Source organism: Squalius cephalus, assembly GCF_949319135.1.
Source record: "Squalius cephalus genome assembly, chromosome: 19".
Classification (NCBI taxonomy): Eukaryota; Metazoa; Chordata; class Actinopteri; order Cypriniformes; family Leuciscidae; genus Squalius; species Squalius cephalus.
Window position 1 is genome coordinate 23,471,198 of NC_137140.1, and position 27,084 is coordinate 23,498,281.

At 39.5% G+C, this 27,084-nt stretch overlaps 2 protein-coding genes across 5 annotated transcripts; both read right to left on the minus strand.

The window, feature by feature from the left end:
• Window positions 1–1,209: 1,209 nt before the first annotated feature.
• myoz1b (myozenin 1b) lies at window positions 1,210–7,214 on the minus strand. The gene is made up of 7 exons (XM_079851000.1): window positions 7,175–7,214; window positions 6,466–6,775; window positions 5,238–5,334; window positions 2,589–2,758; window positions 2,178–2,256; window positions 1,906–2,077; window positions 1,210–1,800 (listed from the first exon to the last, which is right to left on the minus strand). The coding sequence occupies exons 3-7, from the start codon at window positions 5,323–5,325 to the stop codon at window positions 1,572–1,574; spliced, it is 738 nt and encodes a 245-aa protein (XP_079707126.1). The 5' UTR covers window positions 5,326–5,334; window positions 6,466–6,775; window positions 7,175–7,214; the 3' UTR covers window positions 1,210–1,571.
• A 3,586-nt stretch (window positions 7,215–10,800) lies between these two features.
• On the minus strand, window positions 10,801–25,758 carry synpo2lb (synaptopodin 2-like b). Of its 4 annotated transcripts, none has more exons than XR_013819152.1 (5): window positions 25,529–25,758; window positions 20,729–20,880; window positions 19,921–20,642; window positions 11,978–15,425; window positions 10,801–11,802 (listed from the first exon to the last, which is right to left on the minus strand). XR_013819152.1 is itself a non-coding variant. In XM_079851003.1 (4 exons), the coding sequence occupies exons 1-4, from the start codon at window positions 25,628–25,630 to the stop codon at window positions 12,805–12,807; spliced, it is 3,597 nt and encodes a 1,198-aa protein (XP_079707129.1). In that variant the 5' UTR covers window positions 25,631–25,758; the 3' UTR covers window positions 10,801–12,804. The 4 variants fall into 4 exon arrangements, 1 of the variants encoding a protein (XP_079707129.1); XR_013819153.1 differs by having other exon boundaries at window positions 12,018–15,425; window positions 25,529–25,749; XR_013819154.1 differs by having other exon boundaries at window positions 10,801–11,781; window positions 25,529–25,692.
• Window positions 25,759–27,084: the final 1,326 nt, after the last annotated feature.

Genomic DNA, 27,084 nt, shown 5'->3' on the forward strand with positions numbered 1-27,084 from the left:
AAGGTCCTAAATGGTTTAGCTCCTGTGTATTTAACTTATCTTCTATCGGCTTACAATACATTATGATCTTAAGGTCACAAAACTCTGGGCTTTATAAGTCCACTAAAGGAGGGACAGCGTTTTCACATTTGGCTCCTAAACTCTGGAATAGCCTTCCTGATAACGTTCGGGCCTCAGTTTAAATCTAGATTAAAGACGAATCTCTTTAGCCAAGCATTAATATAATGCATCTCATAACCTTATCAGATCAAATGCACATGATTATCCTTGCTTAATGTTATGAACAGCAGCTACGCTAATTATTTTCTATTTGCTTCTCTGTTTTATCTCGGGATGCCCATCCTCAGGTAACTAGAGAGTATGTCAGCTTCAGCCTGAATCCAGGCTCTTATGAAGACTTCAGATGCTTCAACATCTGTGAAGAGACGCCACCAACTCCTGCGAGGACTTCAGATGACGTAAACTCTGAATCAACATGCACTAATGCTACAATTTTACTGTATATAATCATTTGTTAACAAAAAAGTTTCCATTCATTTTTTTCTGCCTTAAATTATTACATTGTTTAAATTAGTACATTTTTTAGCTAACTGTGATTTGTATATGTACATTTCTGAAATCACTCTAAATTGTAATGTGGACTCATGCATTTTCTAAAGCTGCTTTGAAGCGAGGTGTATTGTGAAAAGCACTATACAAATAAATGTGAATTGAATTATGCTGACAAGTTAATAGGAGCCATCATCACTTCTTTAGAGACAAATATATTCTAAGTGTTATTAAAAACATGTAGATGTTGCATTTAAAATGTGGGACAGGGCTGAAAATTTACTTAAAATAAGTTGATAATTATAAATATTTTTTCTACTACAAATTGAAAAACAGTTAAAAAAAATTCTAAATTGATTCTAAATGTTAAATACAATAGAAAATGAGAAAGAAAGACCAAAAGAAGGAAAAAAAAACATTTTCAAGGGTCAGCATAAATACCTAATCAGTTTTAAATTAGCCACTAGCTCATGCTTTGATTGGTTTTATGCATGTATTTTTTTAGATAATTAATTGTTTATGTATTGCTTTATTGTTTTATCTATTTTTGAAGTAATTTGATATAATTGAACAGGAGGTGCAGCTGCTAAACAAAGATCAAAAACATTATTAATACAGTACACTGACAGATTGCTTCTTTATATAAGAAATCAGACCATATTCTGTTTAGGGACAAAAGTTTATTTTAATGCTAGATCATTTTAGGTAGGCTACTTTATATGTCTATCATAGATCATTGCAGTCAAGCATAATGCATAATGTGTCTGCCAACTATGAACCAGCCAATCACAACATGCAATGATGTGTTTCCATTGTAAACAGCACACAAAACAATGGGAGAAAAGGCAAAGATCATTCCTTTCTCATGCAAATACGAATCAGTTGTTTTTGGATGTGAGTGCAGAAGGTCCCTGTTTGCTGGTCTGTGTATCTCTGTACGAATCTGTATTTGGCTTTTTCGTTAAAGCATGTATGTTGCTGTGTATATACACGTCTGTGTTCACATAAGATGAGCAGGTTTCTTAGAGGTCGTCAGTCTCTCCATCAAAGGGGATGTTGTCCAGCTCCGTGTAGATGTGGCTGTGCTCCTCATTGCATGTCCAGCCGATCGGAGTGCGGTTGAAAGAAGGCCGACCGCAAAGGTTAAACTCAGGCACTGGCTGCGGCTCCTCGTTGGTTGCCTTGATTTCAGGGGCTTCAAAGGTGACAAGATGAGAGGCCTTGTCAAATCCTCCAAAGGGCAGAGCCATTCTTGTGGGCAAGAACAACATGTAGATGGATCAGTTGAATAACAACTATCAAAAGGTATGGCGTCTGTGTAGAATTATTTTTATAAATGATAAAATATCCTAGTACCTATTGAAACTCTTGTACTTGGGAAGATCCTTGTGAACTTGAGGCCCTGGCATTTTCCACCTCATGGTTTTTTTAAGTTCCTCATCATCTTTCATAGCATGTTCCCATGGTGATACGTATGTATTAACATACTCGCGTCTCTTTTCCTTCTCTGCCCCAGCATTTACTTCCTCTGCCATAAGAAGAACAGAAAAACAAAAATCTAAAAATGAACTCCATGGACTTACATGTTTGCTGTTTAAAAATAAATAATGTAACAAGGTGAGATTTACCTTGAGGTGGTTTGGGAGATGGTTCAGGTGGAGCGGTCATCTCACATTCCAGAGAAGGAACCAGGTTCTGGAGGTTTATCTACAAAGGCATGAGGAACAAAAAGAAGATCATCCTGCTATGCAGTATACTGTACATTTAAAGTTTCATTAACTTAAAGAGCGATATGTGTAAATGTGAATTTAATTACATTGTGGTCTCTTTCTTCTCACATAATTTCTTAATACTTCATTTGTTTACATGATAAGCAGTCATGCATTATGATGTTATTTTCGCAAAACAAGTTCCTTCATGTTTATAGAAGACCCCTTGATCTTGATTTTTAGGGTTTATTTTGTGATCCAGATTCTATCACACAATAAACCTCTATTTCCTATCAAAGCTATTGCTTTTCTCATGCCTGTTTTGCTGACCAGGTTCTCGTCACTGACGATGAACTTCTCCACCCTTTTCTGTCTCATCTTGAACATTTTGGAGCCCTTGTTCTTCATGAGAGACAGCTCCTCCAACATCACATCTCTAGGGGCCTTGATTTTGGTCCCCAAGTCCAGTTCACTGGCTTCAGCACTCTCATCTTGCTGGTCTGGTCAAGATCAGTGAAGTGGGGAAGGAAAAAGGTAAATTTAGTCAGAATTAACACAATGCCCCTTTTAAATCGTTAGAATGACTACTATATGTAGATGGAAACATTATGGACAGAAGCCCTCTCCATAATGGACAGAAGCCCTGCACTATTTAGGTTTTATTATATTCTTTCTTAACTTTATTATCAGCCATTAAACCTGGAGTCAAGCCACATCCGATGGCAATAACAATAACGTGATCGCCACACAAAAATGCTGTTTCGTTCCTGAATTAATCAGTGTTTTTTGACAAACAAATTGATTGAATGAGTAATTCAATGACTCTTAAAGACTGTGGGCCCTATCATACACCCAGCGCAATGCAAGTGTTTTTTGCAAGTTTCAGCCTGAAGCAGTTATCATTTTCACGTCCTGCACCACGTTGTTTAAATAGCAAATGCATTTGCGCCCATTTGTGTGCTCATGGGCGTGCTGGTCTTAAAACGAGGTGTGTTGAGGCAACTGAAATAGACTGCGCCGTCCCAGTTTTTTTATTTTTTTATTTAAAGGACGCATTAGTAATATGCGCCTATAGGTGGGTGCACAACGCGCGTACACTCTGCTTATTACACACACAGGGATGCGGAGCAGCACACAAACATGCCGAATATTAAAAATAAAAAGATTACAATGTTTATTATTTATTACACAATTATTATTGTGTACATAAAGATATGGTGGAATCCAGCTTGTCCCGTAGATGGTCTGCTTTAACCTCGTGCACGAGCAGATCCGTTTCCTCGCTAGAGAAGCATTCAGTCTTTCCGCTTGCAAATTCCGCCATGTAAATATGCATCCCTTCATCCCTTGCATCCCTTCACAGCTATTCACAACTCCTCTCCCATAATCTCCTAGGATGGATTGAATGCGCACTTCAGAATTTAGCCGGAAGTATTATGTGATCCTGTGTACTTTTCCTGGTAACACTTTATTTTACAGTGTCTTTGTTATTATGTTACATGTACTTAATAACAGTAAATTATGCACAATTATATGCAACTAACCCTAAACCAAACCAAACATGTAGTAAGTACATGCAGTTAATTAATATTACTCAGTACTTAAATGTATAATTACACTGTAACAGTGACACCTTAAAATAAAGTGTAACCCTTTCCCTTTACTCTTATTATTACTATTTTAGGGAAGTATGCATATATGAATGCAGCTTATGACTTTAGAAATACTGCACTTTTCACGTACTGTTTTCAATTATATAGTAGGGAACTATAGCATATTTAGATGCAGGGAGTCACATATTTCATTCCTGAATAAATCCGTATTTTGAATGAATCGTTGGATGAATGATTCAATGACTCAGAAAACTTGTCGCCACCTATAAGCATATCAATGTACCTTTCAAAAAGAGTGCAAATCCACCGACAATAAATACACAGTCTGTCCAGAACGTGCAAACACGGACAAGCTAAGTGATACAAACAATAAAAAATCAAATTTGTTTGTATAAAAGTGTTTGTATAAACAGTTTTAACAGAGCATGAATCACACATACAATATTTGTCCCAATGTGCGTATGCATGACAATCTGCTGAAACAGACTGAAGTTAAATAATTTGAAGTTAAGCGGCTTGAAATCTCTGCCGAACAGCTCTTCTTTTTGGCAGTAATTTTGCTGTTGATTTATTTGGCTCTGAAACGCTAGCCACAAGAATGTTGTCCTGTAAACAAACTGCCCATTATGAGCACATTGCCAAGCAGATGAAGTGAGAGAATCTAGTACACTAAACAGCCTTCACACACAGGCACACAAACGCAAAGCACCTAATAACACCGCTCATTAGAGGAGAGCTGTGAAGTCACACAGTTTGATAATGCCTTTGAGATTTAGGAATAATTGGCCAGCTACACACTGCATAGGCTAACCGCTCATTACACTGGTCTTTACAGAATGATGGAGGCATTTTTTTGGTCAAAGCAGGGAAGAGTAATTGCATCGCAACAGCTCATCAAACTGTGGGAATTGATAGCCCATGACTCCAGAAAAAACAGGAACATTATAACATGCTGTTCTAGTTCAAATGTGACATTTCACTGAATCTATTGATGCATTAAAAAACAATTCAAACTGACTATTCTTAGTTGCCCCTCATTAAAGATGGTTGCAATACTATGTAGCTGTGTGCTTATGCCAAGGGATCTCTCCTTTTGAGGCTCTACACATACAGTACCAATAAATTAAGTGTTCTCAGTGGGGATTTACACCGTGAGAAATTTACAGAGAGCCTGTGGGTTGTTTGGCATTTCTGGCTCTGGCTCTTCATGTTGACACAGGACACCAGTGAGGGCGTTTGTTAATTAAGTGTGACATTTACAACACTCATCCGGTCATCAGGATATCACAAGTGAGTGATCAACCAGAATTAAGGTCTGTGTATTTCTCCTACATATGTATATGTGACACAAAGAAACACCACTGACCATATTGTGAGATGTTTGAGAAATCTGTGATGATTTTCGAAGGGTTCTTCCTCTTGTTGCTTGGAGCAGGTGTTCCAGAGACAGGCATCACTGCAATCTGGGGGGGGTGAGAAAATATGCCATGTGCATTTTCTGATAAACTGTAATGTATTTTGGTATGAGTTTAGCATGATCATGCATCCCCCAAAATAATATTATAGGAAATAAATTGATAAAACAAAAGCATAAACCAAGCTGGAATTATGAACGCTCATAGCTCAGTGAATTATAATTATTATTAAACTAAATAATAAAAACATCAGCAACAACATGCCACAAAGGGCCCAAATTCTGAGGGGCTTATTGATGCTCTCTTCACTTCAAAATAAAATAACATACCCATAAAAATAACTATATTATTTACCCTACAAACAAACATAAATGATTTTATATATATTATATATTATGTGGTCAGGAGGAATATTAATTCTTACATTTTCAAACAATCCCAATCTGTCTTTAACATGCATTAAGTAAATCTTGTGACATTAACAGTAACAGTTTTGTATTTGTAAGGGCTTTCTGTTCTTGATGACTGTTTGCATTAATATTTAAAGTGCACTAATATTCACAACATATAACTATAAAGTATATTTAAGTTACGGTCAATTGGTAAAACTTTAAATTCCATAACCGACACCAGTCTCTTGTTGCAAAGAGGGGTATTTTTGTTTTAGCACACTAAATAAATCCACCATGGGTAACTGGTCAGCAAATTCCTCAAATGTCCAACTGAAGCATTGCAATGGTAAGTCTGAGTAGTCTGAATGCCTTATTAAACACATTTCTGAGGAGCCGTGAGAAACATTTCTGCATTTGAACTAATAATAATAATAATGATTCAGTAAGGACCACACAGTTAAATCATTAACAATAACATATATATTTAAATGCGAGTGTTGGAGTGTTATTTATTTTCATGTATAATTAATTTATCATTTGTGTACATATATGCATATGTGAAGAAGATTCAGTGCTATGTCAGTGTTTATTAGATCTATTTGAGTTATGAAATGCAGCAGGAGGCAGATCTATCAAAGAACAACATATATTTTTACCATTTGCAAACAATAATAAATCATCTCGGCATACTCTAACCCCCTCAGTACATTATGAGCTCATTATAACATTTTATCACCTGCAGTTCCCCCCGTTGCAATCAATCAAACATCACAATGATTCCTCTTACCTGAGACCAACGATTCAATGTTTCAGAAAACAAATCAAATCACAGTTTGAATCAAAGGTTCCCAGGAGGGCTGTTTTACGGTTAATCCAGTTCCTTAGGGTTGGCTAGGATTCCACCAACTACTGCTCTCTTCTACATCCCAGGGAGAGTGAAATCCTATAGCAGTGTTTGGGACAGGAGATCTTTGGGGAGTGGGGAGGGGGTTTAGTTCAGCACAGGGACAGAGCTGATGGTGAGGAGATACTTTTCTTGCAGATACTTTTAGGTCTAAATATAGAGCAATGAAGAGCAAGATGTTTTCAGCGAGGATCTGTAAAAAGATTATGTCCCACTTCTTATTTCAGTCACTTACTTTGGTCACTTACCCTCTGTATTTCTTACAGTAAATATTTGGAACTTTCTGTGTATTGCTAATATTGAGCTGAATATTGAATGGGTGGGATCACATTTCTAGCTTTGACTTTCACAAAATTCTAAATTCAAAACAATTCACTAAACACAAAAGTTCTACATTGTGCATTTGCTATTTTTCCATTTTCTGATTACAATATTTCAGTAAATTTGCAGCATTTTAGCTATTGTTTACTCTTATCAACAATATTTACTTTACCAGTACCATTTTGTATATTTATTGTAATAATTTATTGTGTATATTGTGTATCCAGCCATGAATAATATGATCTTAATCAGTCTTTTTCGTAGTACTTACTTTGAGAAGCAGTTGACAGACCTCCATAATGAAGACATATTGCTTCTGAAAAGGAGTCAAGATTACAGTTTGCACTTCACCAGTTTAAAGTATGGACAGTAAACTTTCATAAGGCACACAGTGAGATTTCCAGTCTTAAACAGAAAACCAGACCTCTTTCAAAGAAGAACATGTCAACAGAACTTAGCTACTTAACTTAGGTGCAACATATCACAAACCTCAAGATCAAGAAATGCATCTTAATGTGTTTTCTTTTTAACCACGCTAAAGCAGGATGTATAGTTGGCCTTAAAGCTACACTGTGTGATTTTTACCCCCATCTAGCGGTGAAATTGTATATGACTACCCAGTGAATATTTGTTTCTGTTCCTCTCAATTCCGAGGGCGTTTTAACTCCTACGGTGGCCGTATTATTCCAAGATTAACATGGCTTCCAGTTATCGACTTCGTCCATGACAATAATAAACAATACGTCTAAAATGAATAAAACTACAGGACAGATAAGGAGGTAAACGTCACCCTTGGAATCGGCTATTCCAGCATAATCAGATTAGGCTAACGTTACAATGTGTACAAAGTAAAAGCAATTAAAAATAACTAAAATTTACAGTGTCCTTTTTTTTATATAGCTTAAAAAATTGCGCCTTTAAAACTATTCATCACCTGTGATCCGTCGCAGCCATAGACTGTAAAAAAATGATTTTTTATGCAGCACAGATTTATGTTACAAGGTAAACAATACTTTTTCACCATTGACGCGAGGATGAAGTTATACTAGAGGTCGTTCTGGCGTTATGCACAACCATGCTATGGTTAGACAAGCAAATATAAAACTTCGAATTTACACAAATGAATTACAACAAGCTGAATTACCTGTCGAGAAGAAAGCAGGCAACCTCGGCGTCCGTTTTAAAATCTTTTCTCCTCATGAGCTCTTTCCATCTGGGAAAAGTTACTCCAATATTGACTATGGTCTTGCTGATTTGTCTGTCGCATTGACGTTTTAATTCTCTCTTTCAAGTGTGAGTACGCACGCACGCACGCACACACACATCACACTCTTTCAAATCTGCCGGCAGTCGCGAGCTCGCGAGTAATCTCCCCCTCGCATTCGTCACGGTGTCACTGAGTGAAAAACGCAAAAGGCGAAGCTTGAATTTACAGGTATGTCCCTCTTTGGCTAATGTAGTTTCAAGATGGAGGGGCAACATGGCGACCGGCATTCGAACCCCTCACCCGTATGTACTTTCAATGGCAGATTATAAACTTAAGAGAATACTTTATTACTTGAAAGAAGTAAATATACATTAATGAGCACATATATTTTTGAAAGAACTAAGTGTTTTTTGCTAAGAATCAACTAAAAAAGTTACACAGTGTAGCTTTAAGACAGGACAGACATTGGGCCCTATCATACACCAGGCGCAATGCAGCGCCAGCCGCAACACAAGTGTTTTTTGCAAGTGCAGCTATCATTTTCACATACTGCACCACGTTGTTTACATGTCCAGGCGCATTGATGGCGCGTTGCTATTTTGAGGCAACTGAAATAGACTGAATCCTGGTCTAAGGTCAATGGCACAATATTTTTTTATTGTGTTATTTAAAAATCTTTATTATTATTATTAGGCTATTTGTTATTTAAAGAGCGCGTTAGCAATGTGCGCCTATATGACAACGCGCGTAGGCCTACACTCTGCTTATTAAACACACAGGGACGCGCAGCAGCACACAAGCATGCCAAATATAAAAAATAAAAGGATTATATGTAAAAGATTACTATTTGAATTCAGGTTGATTAGGACACTTTTTGCAATTGAGATGACTGGGAAAAAGTGTCCCAATCAACCTGAATTCACCCCACATAAAGATATGGTGGAATCCGGCTTGTCCCGTAGGCCTAGATGGTTTGATCCGTTTGCGCTCTGGAGATGCGTTCGGTCTTTCCAATATCAAATTCCGTCATAGCGAATCCGCCATGGCAACTGACATTTATGGGAGATGAGACTCTGATCGGTTAATTGCATGTAAAGCCCCAAAACACCATTACTCATTAAGAGAATAGGGACAACCATTTGAAGCTAGGTTTAAGGTGGTGTGCGCAGCAAAAATGACGTCATTGCGGTGTGGGCGGTCGTGCGCGTTGGGTGCACAAAACCCCATTTCGCTTGGCAGCGCCCACGCGGCTCCGCATCCGAAGATGAACGACTTCGAGCCGAATCTGGCCGAGCTCGAACTTCTCACCACACCGGCACCCAGTTTGCATGTCTAAATTAGTTGCTTACATTTAAAAAAAAAAAGAAAAAAAAAAAAGGCATACAATAGCATAAAAAGTATTTTTAATGAACATAAAGTTCCATGTTTAATAAAAATGTTCGCGAAACTTAATGAAATGTTTAGTGAAATTAGAAAATAAGTAAGAGATCGTTAATTTAGTTATATTATACACATTCTCAAATCCATATATTTTGTTTTATTGTCACGACTAATAATCTCAGGGTTTACTGGGTTTTACACTATTCTTTTTGTAGTGTGGTATTGGTGGTGTCCTAAAATAAACATTGTAACGTGTGTAGCTTTCTTCTTCTCACCGCTGATTCCTGATGGTTTACTTTAGAGGACAATTACTCGACTCAACCGTTTGGGGAGGTGCGCGCGCAGTCAGCGGATACTCGCGCTACGGAGCCAGGCTAAAGTATAAACAAGGCCATGCGCCAGGCGCGCCGACCATTTTTCCCGTCGTTAAAACATAGCGTTAAACTAGCAAAAGTGGATTCGGACACGCCCTAAGGCCTGGTTCACACCGGACGCGGAAGCGGCGCGGAACGGAGGCCGCTTCCTTTCGGCGCCCATGTTAACCTATGGTGTCGTTCACACCAGACGCGGAGCCCGCGCCGTGAAGCGCCAGTTTCGGCGTCTGGTCTATTTTTTGCGCGAGTGTACTTGCGTCGTGCGCTTTAGACCATGCGCTTATTTAGATCGTTAAAATAGGGCCCTAAGTGAGGAGCACCTGAGGTGCTGGCTGAAGTGTGAAAGTAAGAATGTGGCTCATGATGACAGAAACACAGACCTGTGGCTAAAGTTAGCACCTGATATCTTGTGACATATGATCGCGGGGCATAGACCAGAGGGGTCAGAAGGCAGTTCACCTTATGAGAGGAGGTAAGATTACAGAGCCAAAGCTTAGTTATAACTGTTTACGGTTCTTCGTCACAACACTAAAGGTTAGCATACTGCATGCAGTTTAGTTACCTCTTGAATATGGGCTTGTGATTAATTTTACATGATACATAGACTATAGGTTATATGACATAATGTTTTAAACATATTTCTACATTATAAAATATGCCTGCACTCAATGGCAAGTGTTTTGTAACTAGCACTGCCGTACCTTGGATTCAGTGACTGAGGGAACTTATTTTAAACCTCGTGCAACAGCGCCCCTCAGGGGTTTTTAGGATAACTGCATGTCCTTTCATGACCTTCAGCACAACAGACCGCGTTGTAAGATTCCAATTAAAAACATTTATTGTGAAACACTATAAAGCAGTTGGCATGATCTTTATATTTATATCTGTAGGTTAATCTATTTGAGAGCTATGAAATCAACACAACATTAGAGAAAATAGAATAAAAAACCACATCCGCCACTTATATTTCTACATTTATTTTCATTGCTCAATAGTAACTCAGACAGTACAAAGTCGTTCTCGTATTCCCAGTCCTAGAGCCCAAGAATCCATAAGTCCATTAAACTTTCCATTTTCTCTCATTCAACATTTGCATTGTACGTAATTCCACTATAAACTTCAAATTACCCAAAGCACTAAATGTAATTGATTTAATATAATTACGTTTTCATAATATTTAACACAAAATAATACATTTACTAAATTAAAGCTTTAAAAATGTTGTGTAGAAGCATGACATACATTATGACAATCTTATTAGTGCAGGAAAATTAATATTTGAGTGTATAACTTTATCTAATGGCCCAGAAAATCAAAAAGGCAGTTTCCTCTCTATTCTAGCTTTCAAATGTTATATCTTGCTTCATACCTCCCATTTGCATACCTCCATTCTGTCATCACCTTTATACTTAAATGACACAAGGCACACTATAGCTTTACATCCAATCAACCCTCTTAACCTTAGTAGAGAAATGGTACCCACCATTCGATGTTGTTCCATTACACCAAGGCCATTGGGTCTTTTCTGATAAAAAAGCGAAGCAAGCAAAGTTCAACTAGGCATGTGCAATTTCATAAATGCGGTTAAACAGCTCACACAAGTGATTGAAATGGATGTCATACCTGTTTGGAAAAAGCATCATTCACAATAAGAGCAAGCACCAGGGAAAGTGGTCAATGTCACATTCACATAATATGTTATAAAGATAAATCAGCGCTTGCAGAATTTGTCATAGTGTACTTTGTTCAGCTGTCATATGAAAAAGCCCCAGCACAATTCCCCATAGGGGAGTTCACATGCTTTTGTAAATGCTCAGTCAAAACCATGGCCTATGCAGCATTATGAAGAAATGAGCACATGCATCAAGCATTATACTGATCCTCAACAAACAAGAAGCAAAGGCTTTGTGCAATACTCTAGAGCAGGTGTCACCAACCCTGCTCCTGGAGGGCTACAGTCCTGCAGATTTCAGCTCCAACCCCAATCAAACACACCTGGACCAGCTAATCAAGCTGTTCAGGGTTGCTTGATAATTACAGGCAGGTGTGTTGGAACAGGGTTGGACCTAAAGTCTGCAGGACAGTAGCCCTCCAGGAGCAGGGTTGGTGACACCTGCTCTAGAGTCTACACAAACACAGGCCTGCAGTCCAACCTCAAGAGATGTTTAGAGAGATAAAGGATGGATAACATCAGAAGGAAAGGGCATGGCAGAGGCCAGATGAGATACCAATTCAAGAGCAAGCGCAATGGGGTGATTTGTACCATCTCTCCACTTGAGGAATTTTCATCTTTTTCATTGCAAGTCTGTCACATTCTTTGTGTATTTCTTTCACTAAGACTCTGATACAACTCGAGAAAATACATGTCTTAGAACATTCTATAACACTTGTACACAAATCTTCAATGACTCTGAGGTCCATTAACTTCTGTTACAATAGGATTCTGTCATATATTGTTTAATTATCCTTCATCATTCCATCCTTGTGGCCCCTTGTACATAATGTCAAAATTTATCATTATTAGATATTAATGCCATTATTTTATTTAGTTGCTTTCACAAATAGTGTCTGTGCGGTTTTTTTCTATGGGTTAAACATGTTCATTTGTTGTAAAATAAATTAGATGCAAACTGAAGTAGAAACATGGATCAAATGTGCACAGTACATAAATATCTCAACATTCTGAAAAAACTGAATAATTCAGTACATATACAGATGTAGACATCTATGATGCTAGAAGTTGCTGCATACTCTATTTTAAAAATAATGGTGTACTTGTCTGGAGTGACTGGAATACTACAATTGTGAACATGCAAAAAAATACATCTCTGACTGACTTTTTTTGTTATATTACTGATGTCGAACGATTCATTTAGCAGAACAGAGCTCAAGCACTCAAGTGCTCTTGCCCAGGGTGATAATTAGTGTCACAGTGGATTCTCAGTAAAGCATTGAGCCAGGCCTCCACACGTTTGGTTGCAGACCCATGCTCGATGTACTGAAGCGTGGTCTGGGTACCCGTAGGTTCTGGCTACTCCCGGACCCTGAGAATCGCACACCAGCAGACAGGGGACTCAGCTCAGGGGCGCTCTTAAACTGCTTGGCTGCCTGGAATTGGGTGTCTTGCCCAGGAGTGAGTTGTGGGATGGGCACTGAATTGGGCACGGGGGCAGTGAATTTGGGGAGAGCAGGCAGGGCTGTTGTCGGGGCAGGAGGAGGTGGCGAGAATGGGGCAGCAGGTCGTGGAGAAATGGGAGGTGGGGAAGTGACATCACTGCGCCACATTGGCTCACCGAGAGTTGTGGCAGAGCGAGGGGCGATTACAGTAGGGGTCAGGGATGTTGGTGCAGACATGGGAGTAGGCGTGGAGAAACGTTTGATTTCATACACACGGCTTGCTTTAACAGGGACCTGCTTCGGTGGGTTAAGGAAATTACCTGTCATACCAACACCATTCTGCTGCTGCTGATAATTGGCAGTGTTTTGAAGGACTCCACCTCCATAACTGAACAAAGAGGAGTTGAGCTGGTATGGCTGCCTGCTCACAAAGTCTAGAGCCTTTATACCCTGTTTGTGCTGGCCAGGCACTTTTTTAACCCCAACTTTAGTAGCATCATTAGCCTTTGTACCACGCTGGGCTACTGGAGGGCAAGAAGGTGACAGCAGTGGGTTATAATTAATGGGTGGTGGGGCTCGGATGTTTGGAGAGTATTTCCAGTGACCTGGGAGGGAGGGTGAGGGTGACGGATCACGAGGCTCCGCTGGAGATTTGGGCTGTTTATCCACCACATATCGGTCCATGCGACTTTGTCTGCGTGCAAACAGCTCCGCACCTTTACCTTGCATCTGGGGCATCTCAGGAGCTGAATGAGCTGGTTTAGGAGCCACTGGTGGTGGCATCTTGTATCTCTGTGCCTGCATGAAGTTACAAGCCTCTGCACCCAGGTTGAGGAAATCCTCCTCAGGGCCAGACTCAAACCCAGCCTCTACACCCGAACGGGACCTGTCATCCAAGTTCTGCACTAGAGACAGTAGTTCAGGGTTATAAGATGGAGCCTTCTTCTCCTCTTGAGCATTGAACATTGGTTTCTTGGTGCCACGACGACAAGCCTCCTGCAGGATGCCAGTGCGACCAACGGGGACTGAGACCCGCTGCTCTCGAGAAGTCATCCCATCTGTGGAGTTGGAGAAGAGAGGATACTGCTGGGCAACTGGTGCATTTGGTGCTTCCGATGTAGTGGATGCCACAGAGATGTATGGGTTAAAGGAGACTTTGTGGGCTGGGGAAGATTGCACATTTGGTGCTGCAGGAGCATAGGCATGGGCAGGGGCTGGGGCAGGGGCAGGGGCATTGGGAATACCTGGGACATTTGTGGAAGGGGGTGAGAAAGGCTGTGCTGGCACGTGAACCAGTGGAGGTGGCTGATATTGAGCAGAAACCTTGTGGTACGGAGGACTGAGAGGCATTGCCTGTGTTTGGGATGGAGAGTATGGCTGAGATATACCAGAAGGTGATCTCAAAGATGTTACATGAGAAGATGTTGGAGAAAAAGGGGCAGAGGTGCTGGAATAAGTTGGGGAGTAGAGTGGAGCGTTTGAAGGGGGAGGAGAAAATGGACTTGAAATGACTGAGGATGGAGAGAGAACAGAGGAAGGACCATTGTAGGTGGCCGGTCTGGCAGGGATATATAGTGATGTCATAGAGATGGCTTTCTTCCCCTCCGAGCCAGCAGGAGAGAAGGGAGCTGGCATAGTTGCCACAGACACAGCTTGAGCCAGTGATCCAGCCTTTTTGGCAGAGCAGGGCCTGAAGACTACTGGAGCAGTTGCTGCTCGATGGCTCACACAGCCAGGGGCAAATGGCCTGGCAGTTCTGTTGTGCACTGAGTTGGCAGCTGAAGAGTCTGCTTGCTCTGGTAATACTCCTGCCATTGATTGCATGGGTGTCTGGACTGGAGATGACAACACAACACTTGTCCTGCTCACCACCAAAGGTTCCCCGTTCACCATACTGGTACTATGAGAGAATAGGGGTGTGACTGGAGTAACTGGGGTATACGTTAGGGTTGAGTCTCCCTGATGCTGTGGCATGGAGAAGGCAGTGGGTGTAACCAGGTTTGACATATGTTTTTCTGCTCTTTTCCTCTGTTGTTCAAAAAGCTGGGCTCCTTTTCCTGAAGTGGCGTTTAGGCCCGGGCTTATCTCTGCTTCTCTGTCAGACACAATACACGCTGAAGTTCTCCTGTCTAGAACGTCCAGGTAACCGCTATCCCAGGTAGGGTCTGGTGCAGCAGAAAAACCATCCTCATCAATCTCAGATTCACTCCCAGGAAACAGGCTTTCGTCTTCAGTTTCTCCCTCTGTGTTACTGTTGCTTTCTCCGTCTACACTGCCAAAGCATGTGAGAGTATACTTCTTGGCGCGCTGCCGTCGCTTTTTGAACATAAGCACACCTTTAGAATGAGGGTTAGGAGCATCTGTCAAGAGTGACGCAATGGTGCGGCACTTGGATCGGGCCTCCTTCACCTGCTTATCTTGTGAACTCTCACCTCTGTGTAGCTCTAAGGAGAGAAAGATAGTGTGTATATCAATCAGCAATAAATACTTTAAATTTCTTTACTTGAACCAACAGTATCATTTGTATATTTTGTATATTTGTTAGCATGCCTTGTCTGGTCTATAGGGTATCTTATGACTTTTATATAACAGTACCTTTGGTGATTAATAGGCAACATCAAACATAAAGTCACATATAAAGTCATCAAACATAAAGTCACAATTTTCATAAATCAAACTGGCATTGTAATAAATTGGAACACAGTTGAGTCAGAATAGCTCTGATATTATAGACATTATAATGCAGTGGGTTAGATGCTGAAATGTCTGGCACCAAAATGCTCATGGTAAATTACTGAGCTCATCCTTCTCTACAAATAGCCCATAAGATTCTAACAGCTTGAGCAAGTAACCCTTTGGGATCCAGGATCTATATTCAAAGACAGGGTAAAGGAATCTGATATGTCTATGGGATATTCTTTTTGCTAATATATTCTCGTTCTAATATGGAGGGCCTCAAATCATCTTCAATGTTGGAATAATTATGCCATATTAAATTCAAAATATTCTCATTTATAAGGTCCAAATAAAGACATAAATGTGTTTTTAATTATACAGTAATTATTTGTAGAGACTTTTGATCATCTAGACATTACAAATGACCATTCAACACAAAAAGTTTAACCATTATATATACCTGCTATTGTACAACTGTGCTTAATGAGAAATGGTTGACATATCTAAGCTTTTTTAAGCGTTTCAGTTTTCAATAAATCAATACAAGTAAAACAAACTTAACAAAAACACAAAAGCCAAAACTGATCTCAGTAAATCCAAGACACTGTAAATAATACCTTTCTATCACCTTGTCTCACCTTTCTCATTAGTGATCATTTTATCCCCAATTTCGGATCATTTAAACAGAAACCAAGCTCCATCTCTCTAAAGCTCTACAGAAGCCCTGAGGTCTTTACCTGCATAGATGTGTCCTTTGTGTTCAACCTCTCCAGGCAATGTGAAGCTCCTCATGTTGTTCAGTGTAAAAACTATGTTCTTAAGCCAGCCTTACTGGCAGGACACACACAAACACACCAGTGGAGCACAGCCAGCAATGGGAGCTCGGCCCACATTGGTGCAAAATCAACCAGTCCGTAGTCTGAGGTCAGGCCTTTTAAAGACCTTTTGTCTAACCACAAGACCCTGTCAAAGGCCCAGAGAAACCCCATTATGTCATTCAAGCTATTTTGGTCAGTGAAGAGAGCTAACGGACATTTCCCACCTGTTTGGGCACACTTCGGTCTCTCTCTGGATAGACCTGCTTAAGCTGAGCGTCATGGGGTCATGATGACATCTCCAACCATACCACAATGACTTAACCCTACTAAATCAATGACTCTAAACCTACTTTGACTCAGAAACAAGTACCGCCGATCAGATGTGTTTGAAACTCTTAAGTGTTGAGGCAACATTTGACTTATTGTAAAATGTAAAGATAAAAAGGTCAACCTTTTTAATCACCATTGAACAGTTTTGATTGAACAATCAATTTCTGTAATATCTCGTGCTTTTGCAGTTACTTTAGATTTTAACAATTATGAGCTACAGTTATGACACTTACAGTACATTGAAAAAGAAAAGAAGAACCAGTTCCTCCACAAATGCTATTTAATCTTTGTTCACTATCTATTCTAAGAGACAAGGATATTTCTCTGATTGGCACATCCACAATATTTTATACCACTCTCTTTTGACCTCCCACCATGCTGTCACAATAACAGGTGTGTGCACGCTTCATCTTCTCTTCTTACCAAGGCTGTCTGAATGCCCTGGCTTATTCTGTATTCACCACTAACAGTGACAGAGAAGAGCAGCTGTCATGAACCCTTATCCTCACTGCATTAATGTCTCTAGCCTCAGAGACATACACACAAGAGAATTCACAAACATGAATTCTAGTTTGGAATTCTCAATAGAGATACAGAATTAAACACCAAAACATGTTTATTTAGGCTACACAATCCTAAAAATGTCCCATCAGTCTTGGAAAGCAAAGTGACCTTCAGACTGTCGGCGGGGTGCCATTAGCTGAGGAGAAACCCTTCCCAAAGGTTTTAGAAAGGGGAATTAGCACCCCATCAGTTACAGACACAAGATACTGTATATTGTTTGACTCCAATGAAGTTTCCAATATGTGTTTATCTTACTATAAGAAGAATTGAGAAAAACAGACTCCTAATCCTCATCCCATCATTAACCACATCACTGACACCGGTGTATGCATCTCATATTTAAGGTCAGATTTTTAACCTTTGAGAGAGATGAGCTTTCAAATAACTGAATAGTGACTCAAGTCATATGATACTTAGTAAAAATCAGCACTTGGCTTCAGTAGAAATACATCAAATCTAAAAAAAAAAAAAAAAAAAAAAGTAAAGAAAAATAGCTACTGAACCAGTCCAGATCTCAGCCAGGGGCCAGAGCCTATGGGCCTTGACAAACTTCCAGAGACTCCCCAAAAGGTCATACAATTATTTAAATGTATTTATATTAACATTATTATAATAGTAAATATAACATACATATGTCTCTATATGTAAAGATAATAGAAAGGATTCAGTATCAAATATTGACATAGGGTGGCCATGGAGTCAAAAAGTTTGAGAACCACTAATTTAACCCTTGATGATTAATCAGCTTTAACTTTTATCAATCAGTGTAAATCTAGATTTGGCCCGAACCATACTAATTTATATGCTGTAAAATATTGTTTGATACCCATTAATTTAGACAAAGTCCTTAGTACTTTAAGAATATTGTTAAAAAGGAAGACTAAAATAAACTAAAGATGTAGAATATTCTGTTTAAACAGTCCAGATCTTAAAATCATTTTATTAGCAGAGACTGAACCATTTAAATGGAGAGAATGAAATACCTTTGACATTGGACAACAACTGGACATGCCTTTCCCAGCATGCAATAGAGGCTTGTATTATAGGCCTGAGTCAAGGGACAAATATAGACTCCAGCCCTCTTCCCCTGCCCTCTTAAACCCTCAGCAGAGGGACATGAGGAACCCCCATCACCGACATTTGTATATGAGCTCAATTACTTATCCCACATCACAAGATATGATTATTTCCCACTGAGCCATATCATGTTATTAGGTTGTATGACAATCAATGAAGCAAATGTGTATCCTTAACTAAAAGTTGTCATAACCACTGATCTCACACAATTTCACAAACCTTAAGAACACAAAACTCACTTAATTTTAAGACAAACATAACTGAAAGTAATGATAACGTGCAGGACAGTAAGTGAGTTTAACTGCTCTCACTGATTCAGCAAGTTCATTCAGTGAATGTTTCTTCAGACTGATTTATTTTGATCGATCCATTAACATAACTGGCTCATAAGAGTCATTTGTGTCATTGTGAATCGAATTATGGGTCGTGCTCAGTTCAACTCACATTCCCAACTTGGGTTTGCAAAACTTCCAGAGATTATTTCATCCTCAAATATGCCCTCTCTATCAACTTTTTTCAGACTGACTTAAAAACCTCTCCCATTCTCCCGAAAATGAATTGTCCACATTAAGTATCATCACACACAAAATATCTTGCAATATGGAGTAAAAATGTGAAACTGAATTCTGGCTTAATTTGATCAAATATCATTTCATCACACCAGGTCCAGATTTACATTCCTTCTTGACATGGGATTTATCTCTAGTGAATTTTCCAGAGGTTAAATTTAACACAGTACAGAAATAATTCTGAGCTCATCCTCCATATAAATTCACTCAAAAATAATTTGTTGTACTGACTCCTCAATTGACATACAGTAATTGAAATTAGTTAATGCAACAGAATAAAAAAAGTCAAATTGTGTTAGGACAAAATAGCAATTAAATGTATGGTGTATGAAATGAAGATATTCAAGCATAAACTATAGTTCAAAAGTAAAAAAAAAAAAATGGGTTTACGAAATAAATTAATACTTTTATTCAGCAAAGATGCCTTTAATTGATCAAAAGTGACCGTAAAGGCTTTTATTATGATACAGTTTTTTCTTCTGAACGTTCTATTCATCTAGCAATGCTGGAAAAAAATCAGTTTCCACAAAAATATCAAGCAACACTGATATCATTGATACATTGAAAAAGTAACACTGAAAATGAGAAATGATTTCTAAAGGATCATTGTGACAATGAAGACTAATGGTTGCTGAAAATTCAGCTTTGCCATGACAGGAATAAATTAAAATATATTACAAATATAAAATAGTTATTTTAAAATGTAATACAATTTCACAATATTACTGTTTTATTGCATTTGATATTAAATAAATGCAGCCCTGGTGAGCATAATTCAAAAACATTTTATAAATCTTACTGACCCCAAACTTTTGAACAGTAGTGTGTGTGTGTGTGTGTGTGTATGTGTGTGTGTGTGTGTGTGTGTGTGTGTGTGCTATTTAAAAAAGATGACTGGTACTCACTAGCTTGCTTGGCCTTGTCCACGTACGTGACAGTGAGTTCTTCATCCACTGGGTTGTCCACAGGACCGACCATGGGTACCATCTGTCTGTGAGATGCAAGCATGAGAGCCTCTTTTGCCCTCTCTGGAGAAACAAGTGGAGGTGGGACAGTGGGAGGCTCCTGGAAGCCACTGTCCACTTCAGCAGCTCCTGATGGACTTTGGTCTGAATTCTCAGAGGAATTTTCAGCCTGCTGTGACCATTCAGCCTGCGAGGGCTGGTAGACCACCTCTCTGCGTGCCACCCCAGGCATTACGTGCTGTTGCTGAGTCCCCGTTCCCTCTAGATCAGATACAGGCCAGCTCTGTGTTTGAGGGTACATGCAGACGTCCTGGGCGCTCTCATAGCCACTCATTTCTGAAGTCTCCTCCTCTTGGGGTGAGGCTTGGCCGGGGATCTTGGCAGGAGAGCTACTGGGGCTTCGTCGTTTCTGTCTACGCTGCCTCTCTTGTGCCACCACATCTGCGTCGCTGTCTGTCTCGCCGTAGTAAGCCTCACTGTCAGGAGGGGACGTAAGCCACTCTAGGCCGCCGTTGGGGGACATGAGCGATGCTCGGTTGACACTGGGCGGTTTAGAGGTAAGTGGAGGGGACAGAGCCCTCAAGGCTGCCCGGTACTCCTTATCAATGCGGGGAGAGGGGGCCCGACCCAGAAGCACCACTGACTGATACACAGCTGGGGCCCTGAATGGAAAGCAAAGTGATTATTTTGAATATAAATTCAATAGTATGACTCTCAACTCCTCATGATAATCATATCTTACACCGACCTTTTGATTCGCAGATGGAGGGTTCCTCTGCCACTATCAATCAGATTCATAGCCTCAGCATGAGATAGTGTTCCACAGGACACATCATTGATTGACACCAGCTCATCAGTCTCTCTGAGCCCAGCCCTGCAGGCCTTACTGCGCTTCCTCACCTTTAGCAGCAGGAGGAGACAGAGTCAGCACAAACATTCTGTTGATGAGTTTCAGGAAGATAAATAAGTATTGAGGGAGACCGCACTGGGTATGGTTGTAACATTTTTTAGCTTAAGTGCTCAAACTTTTATAAAAAGTACCCACATTTGTTTACTACAAAACTAAAGGCACTCATTCAAACCTCTGCAAGAATATCACAGCTCTTATAAGTTGATGTCAAATACATGATGTGCCTTTGTTACATCTACCACACTACTGGGGTAGGATGTAACTGTAACACACGCTGGGGTAAGTTGTAACAATTAGACTAAAGAAACAAAAACAGCTGACACACAATCAATATGCAAAACCAGGTTTATTGAAACAATCCAAAAGAACAATCTTTCTGACTGACCACAGCTCAAATCCACTTAATGTTTGACTGTATGTGAGCATGAGTGTAAATTAGAGTGTGAATACTCTCAGAATCACAATGGTGACAAATTAATGTTTTTGAGTGCAGGCCTGGTGGGCCCAGAGATTGCATATGGCACATTTTACTCAAACTTCCTTTGGCTTTGAGTTGCCAAATGGCTCTATACAGATAACACCACAAAAGCTTTCATTGTCTGAGGTCAGTTCCCTCTTTTTAAACACAGGCAAGCACACCTGTAGGCTATCTGTCTTTCGTTTCCACTGTCTAGTTATTCTGTAAAATTATTAAAAAGAAACTGTACTTGGTTGTATGTAAGGGGATTGTTGTAACACTTTTTAAAGATGTGTTACAACCCACCCCAACCCTGTCAGTCATTGTTTAGCTAGCCATATTAGCATAGGCTAATGGTGAAGTTAGCAGGTTAAAAATACATCATATTTTGCCTGAGAAACTACAATTTAATCTAATATAAGTCAAATTTATCTTCAAAAGTTTAAGTTCTAAACAAAATATATGGGTTTGGTACCCCTAAAGCACATAAACACAGCCATTGTTTCCTATAATTGTAAATCCAAGTTCAATAGTATAGTGCATCGATTTTCAATATAACTATTCAAATTGTGAATCTTTTGTGTGGACAGACAATCGATTTGAAATTAATAATTTAATTTAATTATTTGTGCATATTTAAGTATAAATAAATTGTTATGTGTGCGAATTAATGGTGACTTGGTGACAAGGAGACCTAAAATCGTTCTGAAAATGTTTCGTTCCGACTGAACTCTCATTGAAACTTTTCCCGAAAAGTTTTCTGATGATCGCGAACACTTCATGCCTGTTCTCGCTTCAGGCTGGCACAGTGCAGTGACTATTACACGAGAGCAAATGACACCCATGTCCATGAATAATTATTTTTATTTTTTTTCATTACTGACTTTTTTAACAAATCAGTGAATGTGAATCGTTATTTCCATTTACTGAACTTTAAATCCTGACAAAGCTTTTGACAAAATGGAGGAAATTGAATAATATAGCCTACAGGCCTTTCGTTCGGACCGCTATGATTGTTTTGGACGCTTTTTTTAAACGTGAGTGTGAAATATATATAGGCTACCGAAATGTTGTTTATCAAATTGTGTATTAAGAATTCGTCTTTTTTTTTACGACAAAAAAATCGTCTTTTTTGGGGCCGATTCGACATGTTGAATCGCCGTCGGGCCGTCGGTGAGAGTTAACTCTGATTGGCTGTTCAGCTTAGTGAACGAGTCAGTGCACGGGAATAATAGCAAAACAGCGAGCAATGAAGTCAAAACGGAACAGATAGAACACTCTCAGAAATAAAAGTTACAAAAGCTGTCACTGTGGCGGTACCTTTTCAAAAGGTACACCTAGCTTTGTACCTAAAGAGTGCATTTAAGTCCCTCAAAGGTACATATTGGTACCAGACATGTACATATACCTAAATGGTACATATTAGAACCCTTTTGAAGGGTACTGTCCCAGTGACAGCTTTTGTACCTTTTTTTCTGAGAGTGAAGGCTGTTCTAATGTTAAGTCATCTTACCTGAGTGTTACTTGGCGAATATTTCAATATTAACGTGAGCGGAGTGGAATAAATTAAGTGTTTAGCAGGATTGATATTCAAAACGGTAAACACGCACTGCTTTGTTTATGGTTTGTGTATCTGCAGCGTCGGTTTCCCTTTTTGAATGACAAATATAGATGAATAGGCTATATCTTCAGAAATAGACAGTTGTCTCATTTAGCCTACACGCAGGCACAGAACACTAGCCTAGAAATCTAGACGCACCCTAGCGGCAGCAAAATTTATTTTGCAGCCAGGGTAGTCTAGCAACTCTCCGTTGACTTTCGGAACTGTAAAAACCTAAATTGGGTCAGGCCAATCACATCGTATATAGAGTAGGCGGGGCGGGCTTAACATAATGACGACAGAGTTGCGACAGTTCTCTGCTACTTGAAAACAAAGAATGGCGGCTGCTGCTGGCGAACAGTCTTTCGAATCGGCTTTGGCCGCGACTCTGGAGGACTTGGAGTTAAGTTAACAGAACACGCATTCTAACTGACAAGTCGGCTGTAATTCTCTCGGTGTGTTCAAGTGCAGCTTTCTTCCCCCGACGCAGGCGACGCGATCGAGCCGACAACACAGTCGGTTTTCATCAGCGCTAGTTCTTTGGCGTCGGTTCTGGCTGTTTGCCCATCTTCAAATACCCTCTCCTTGAGTGTAGGGCCTTCCTGAGGTCATCTGTCAAATATAAGAGCACTTTTCTAACACTCACTTCATCAACACGCACCAAGCTAAAGGCCAGCAACATTCCTGTCTTTGTCTCTTGCTTCTAAAGGCACTTTACAACTGTTTTGATGAGTTGAGGAGATATGTTTTCACCAACCTAAAGCATATATGTATTTTCCCCTACAAAGGCCTAAAGGGCTTAACAGCTTGGAGCAGCTCAGACTATTAGTCTTATATAATGGCTAATTTTAAAAACAGCTTTTTGTATCTGCAAGTTGTGGACAAAAATAAATGCATGGTGCTATGATGACCATTAAAAACCACAAACACAATGTTAATTTAGCTTTTCTGTGAAAACTGGTAACACAAACTTGTAATTGGAAGACAATAGATGAAAGCCAGGCCCGTTCACCTTCTTTTTATTGCCGATCAAATGGTCTGTGAATGCAGGTTGGGGGAACAACATGTGCAGCTGGTGCCAGAGCAGCTGTTGACTCTTGGTAGACCTGATCCAGGGCATGTCATGAATTCACCATATGTTCCCTACATAGCCTAAATAAAGTGCTCAACTATTGTAAAGAGTCAGTTGTCACTCATTTCAGCTTAAAACTCAATGAGTGCATGTTTATGAGAAGTGGACTTGGTACTAATATAGTAAATGAAGTGGATGTGTACCATAAAGGATTGCAAAGCATTGGAAGTATGACTGCATTTACATTATGAGTTCCTATGAGGACACCCTGTAAGTCTTCAGTCATTTTCAAAACATTGCCAGAGGATTTTGCTAGCCGAGCAAGTGTCACTAAGGTCGTTCTAGATGCCAGGATTAAAAGAAGCAATCAGAGATCCGGGTGGATCAGAATAGCTCAATTAAAAGTAGAGATGGTCATGGAAAAAAAGGCCACACCGCAAATGGAAACAAGATGAAAGTCTGCAGAAGTGACCTTGAAATGAATGACGAGGGGAAACTCCCTGGTGCTGGACGGACATTTATTTCCAAGCAAAAATATATTTCTCTAAATAAAAAAGTCAGGGCCATCGCTCTGTGACGGATATCTTTTCCCTTGGAACATGTAAAGAGTAGACTAGACAGTCTCTGCCACCACTCACCGATCCAAAATAGCCCTTAGATCAGGGAAAATGCATTGCACACAGTTGTCACTTAACAAATGGGGCATACTGTGCTTATAAGTAGACACTGTGGCTGTAATTCTACTCAGTCCTGAAATAACATCCTCATTTATACAGAACTGTGTGAGAATGCTTCTTTGAAAGATCTGGATTCCAGAGGAAGCCAAACAAAAGCTGTCAATTAGATAAGAGTGAAGAGATGCACTGTGAAGCCTAGCAGGTTTATCTATGGACCAGGAATGCTTACAGCGCACAGCCAAATAGCTCATGAACAGCATTTATCAACAGATAAAATAAGTGCTCTCTAGCATGTAGTTGCAATATGATGTGATAGTGTTATCTTATTTGTTTGCCCATATGTCAGTGCTATATCTATCTTAATTACATTTAAGTTTTTATTATAAATATATTTCATTTTAAGGGCCCCAAATAGATTGTTCTAATCGAGTTCATACATGATATATGACAAACATATCCTCACACATGCGAATGGGCCGCATGACTCACATGAGTTTTCATCAGAAAATGTCCTCAATAATACTTGAATCTTGTAGGCTTATCAAGTGTTATAGATATTCCTCAGTGAGATTTGGAACAAACATATCTGCACAGTTAAAAGAAAATCTGACCAGGGCTAAATGTCATAGACATTGATCAATTAAATTTATATATTAAATTACATATATACATACATTTTGATAAAAAATTAAATATATGATCTTTCAACGTGACAATGTGATTTTACTTTTTCTTATGTGCAGTATTTTTTCAACAGGTTAATAGGCCCTTCATTTAAATGAGATACACGATTCAGCTAAACCAGGTATAGCCTATCGAACTGTCCCCTTACCTTTGCCACTTGGAGGGGATTCTGGTGCTCAGCTCCTCCTTGTAATCGGAAACCCCACGGTGCACCTCCTGAGAGGGTCACCACTACCTCCTCTGCAACCATTTTTCTTACGTTGTTCCTGTGTCTCTTTTAATGTTTCTTGGTTTCTATCAATAGTCTCGTGACTCTCGTCCCATCCCTGGATGTTCAGTCCTCCTCCGTGGCCCAGACTGCCAGCCGAGCTTCTGTCAGTCCTGAGAGGTGAGCGCAGATACACATGGCCATGAGCATGTGAAGTGTGGGGAGAGCAAAAAGGGGGCGTGAGGAAGCAAGAACAGCTCTATCTCTCTTTATTGGAATGCTGGGTCAGGGGGTGGGGGTGCGTGGTCTAGATCCAGGACCTCCTTCCTTCATCCTGCTGGCCACACTTGTCCTGTCAATCTACAGCCACATCCAAAGGATGCTGATAGACCCTCTAAAAATAAATACCCCAGCAGTCCCACTGAGCTTTATCTGTGAATGCCCTGAAAATGTGAAGGGAGCTGTTAGAGGAGTTATTTTTGGCCGTCAGATGCCACAAGACTATATTGCAAATTAAAATAAAGCTTAATGAAACTCATTTGGCATTATAAACAAATTTTTAGCAAGCAAGATATTTCTGGGGAATTCATCAGCTAAATAATTATAGAGACTTGTTCACTTGATCTAGATATAAAGTCACTTGACCAAAGAAGAAAAGGATTTAGATTCTCAGTGTCATTTGATCATTTTAATATTTGTCATTTATTGAATAGATTTGTTTTTTATATATGTTGTTTTTATTTTATCTGTTGCTAGCAAATAAGATGGAATATGAAACTTTGTGGAATATGGAACTGCTGTTTCCCTCTTTTGTTCTGTTTTGGGTTTGGAAAATATACTCATCATAAGTAATTTTATCCTGTGTTGTTGTGGGATCAAGTATTGATTCTCAGATTGTAAAAGAAAACTCAAGGAATATGTTTGATCAAAAGGAATGATTGTCTTTGAAAGCTTGATTAACTTTTCAAACTGACATGTTACATGACGCCACTCATGTTTGGTGCTCTGAAAGTTGATTGGCAAACATTCTTATAATTCCAACCATAGATTTATGCCACAGTCCATGTGACAGCACTTGTAAATGAGGGTTTTCCTAAATTGACAGTAATGTCAGGTCAAACTGTTTGTTTTGTGTCCAGATGATAAAACTATTAAAACTAAACATGTTCACAGTTCAGACAGCCACTAGAGGGAGAACAGTACCAACATCAACATCTGGGTAAATTATAGAGGAGATTCAAATGGGCGGGTAACTGTTGAAAACTCTTAAGTATTATTTATTGCATAAGAAGCAACAGGAGTTGTACGATTTAAATAGCACATATAACGCGTTTTTATTCTCCTGAAATCCGTGCTCAGTTTGAAAAAAAAAATGACATTTGAGGTGTCAAGAACGTGACATTTTACAAAATTAGCCTATTATTTGACATTTGGTATAAAAAAAAGATCTGAAATCGAATGAAAATAAATATGTTCCATTTATTTCTGTCTGGCAT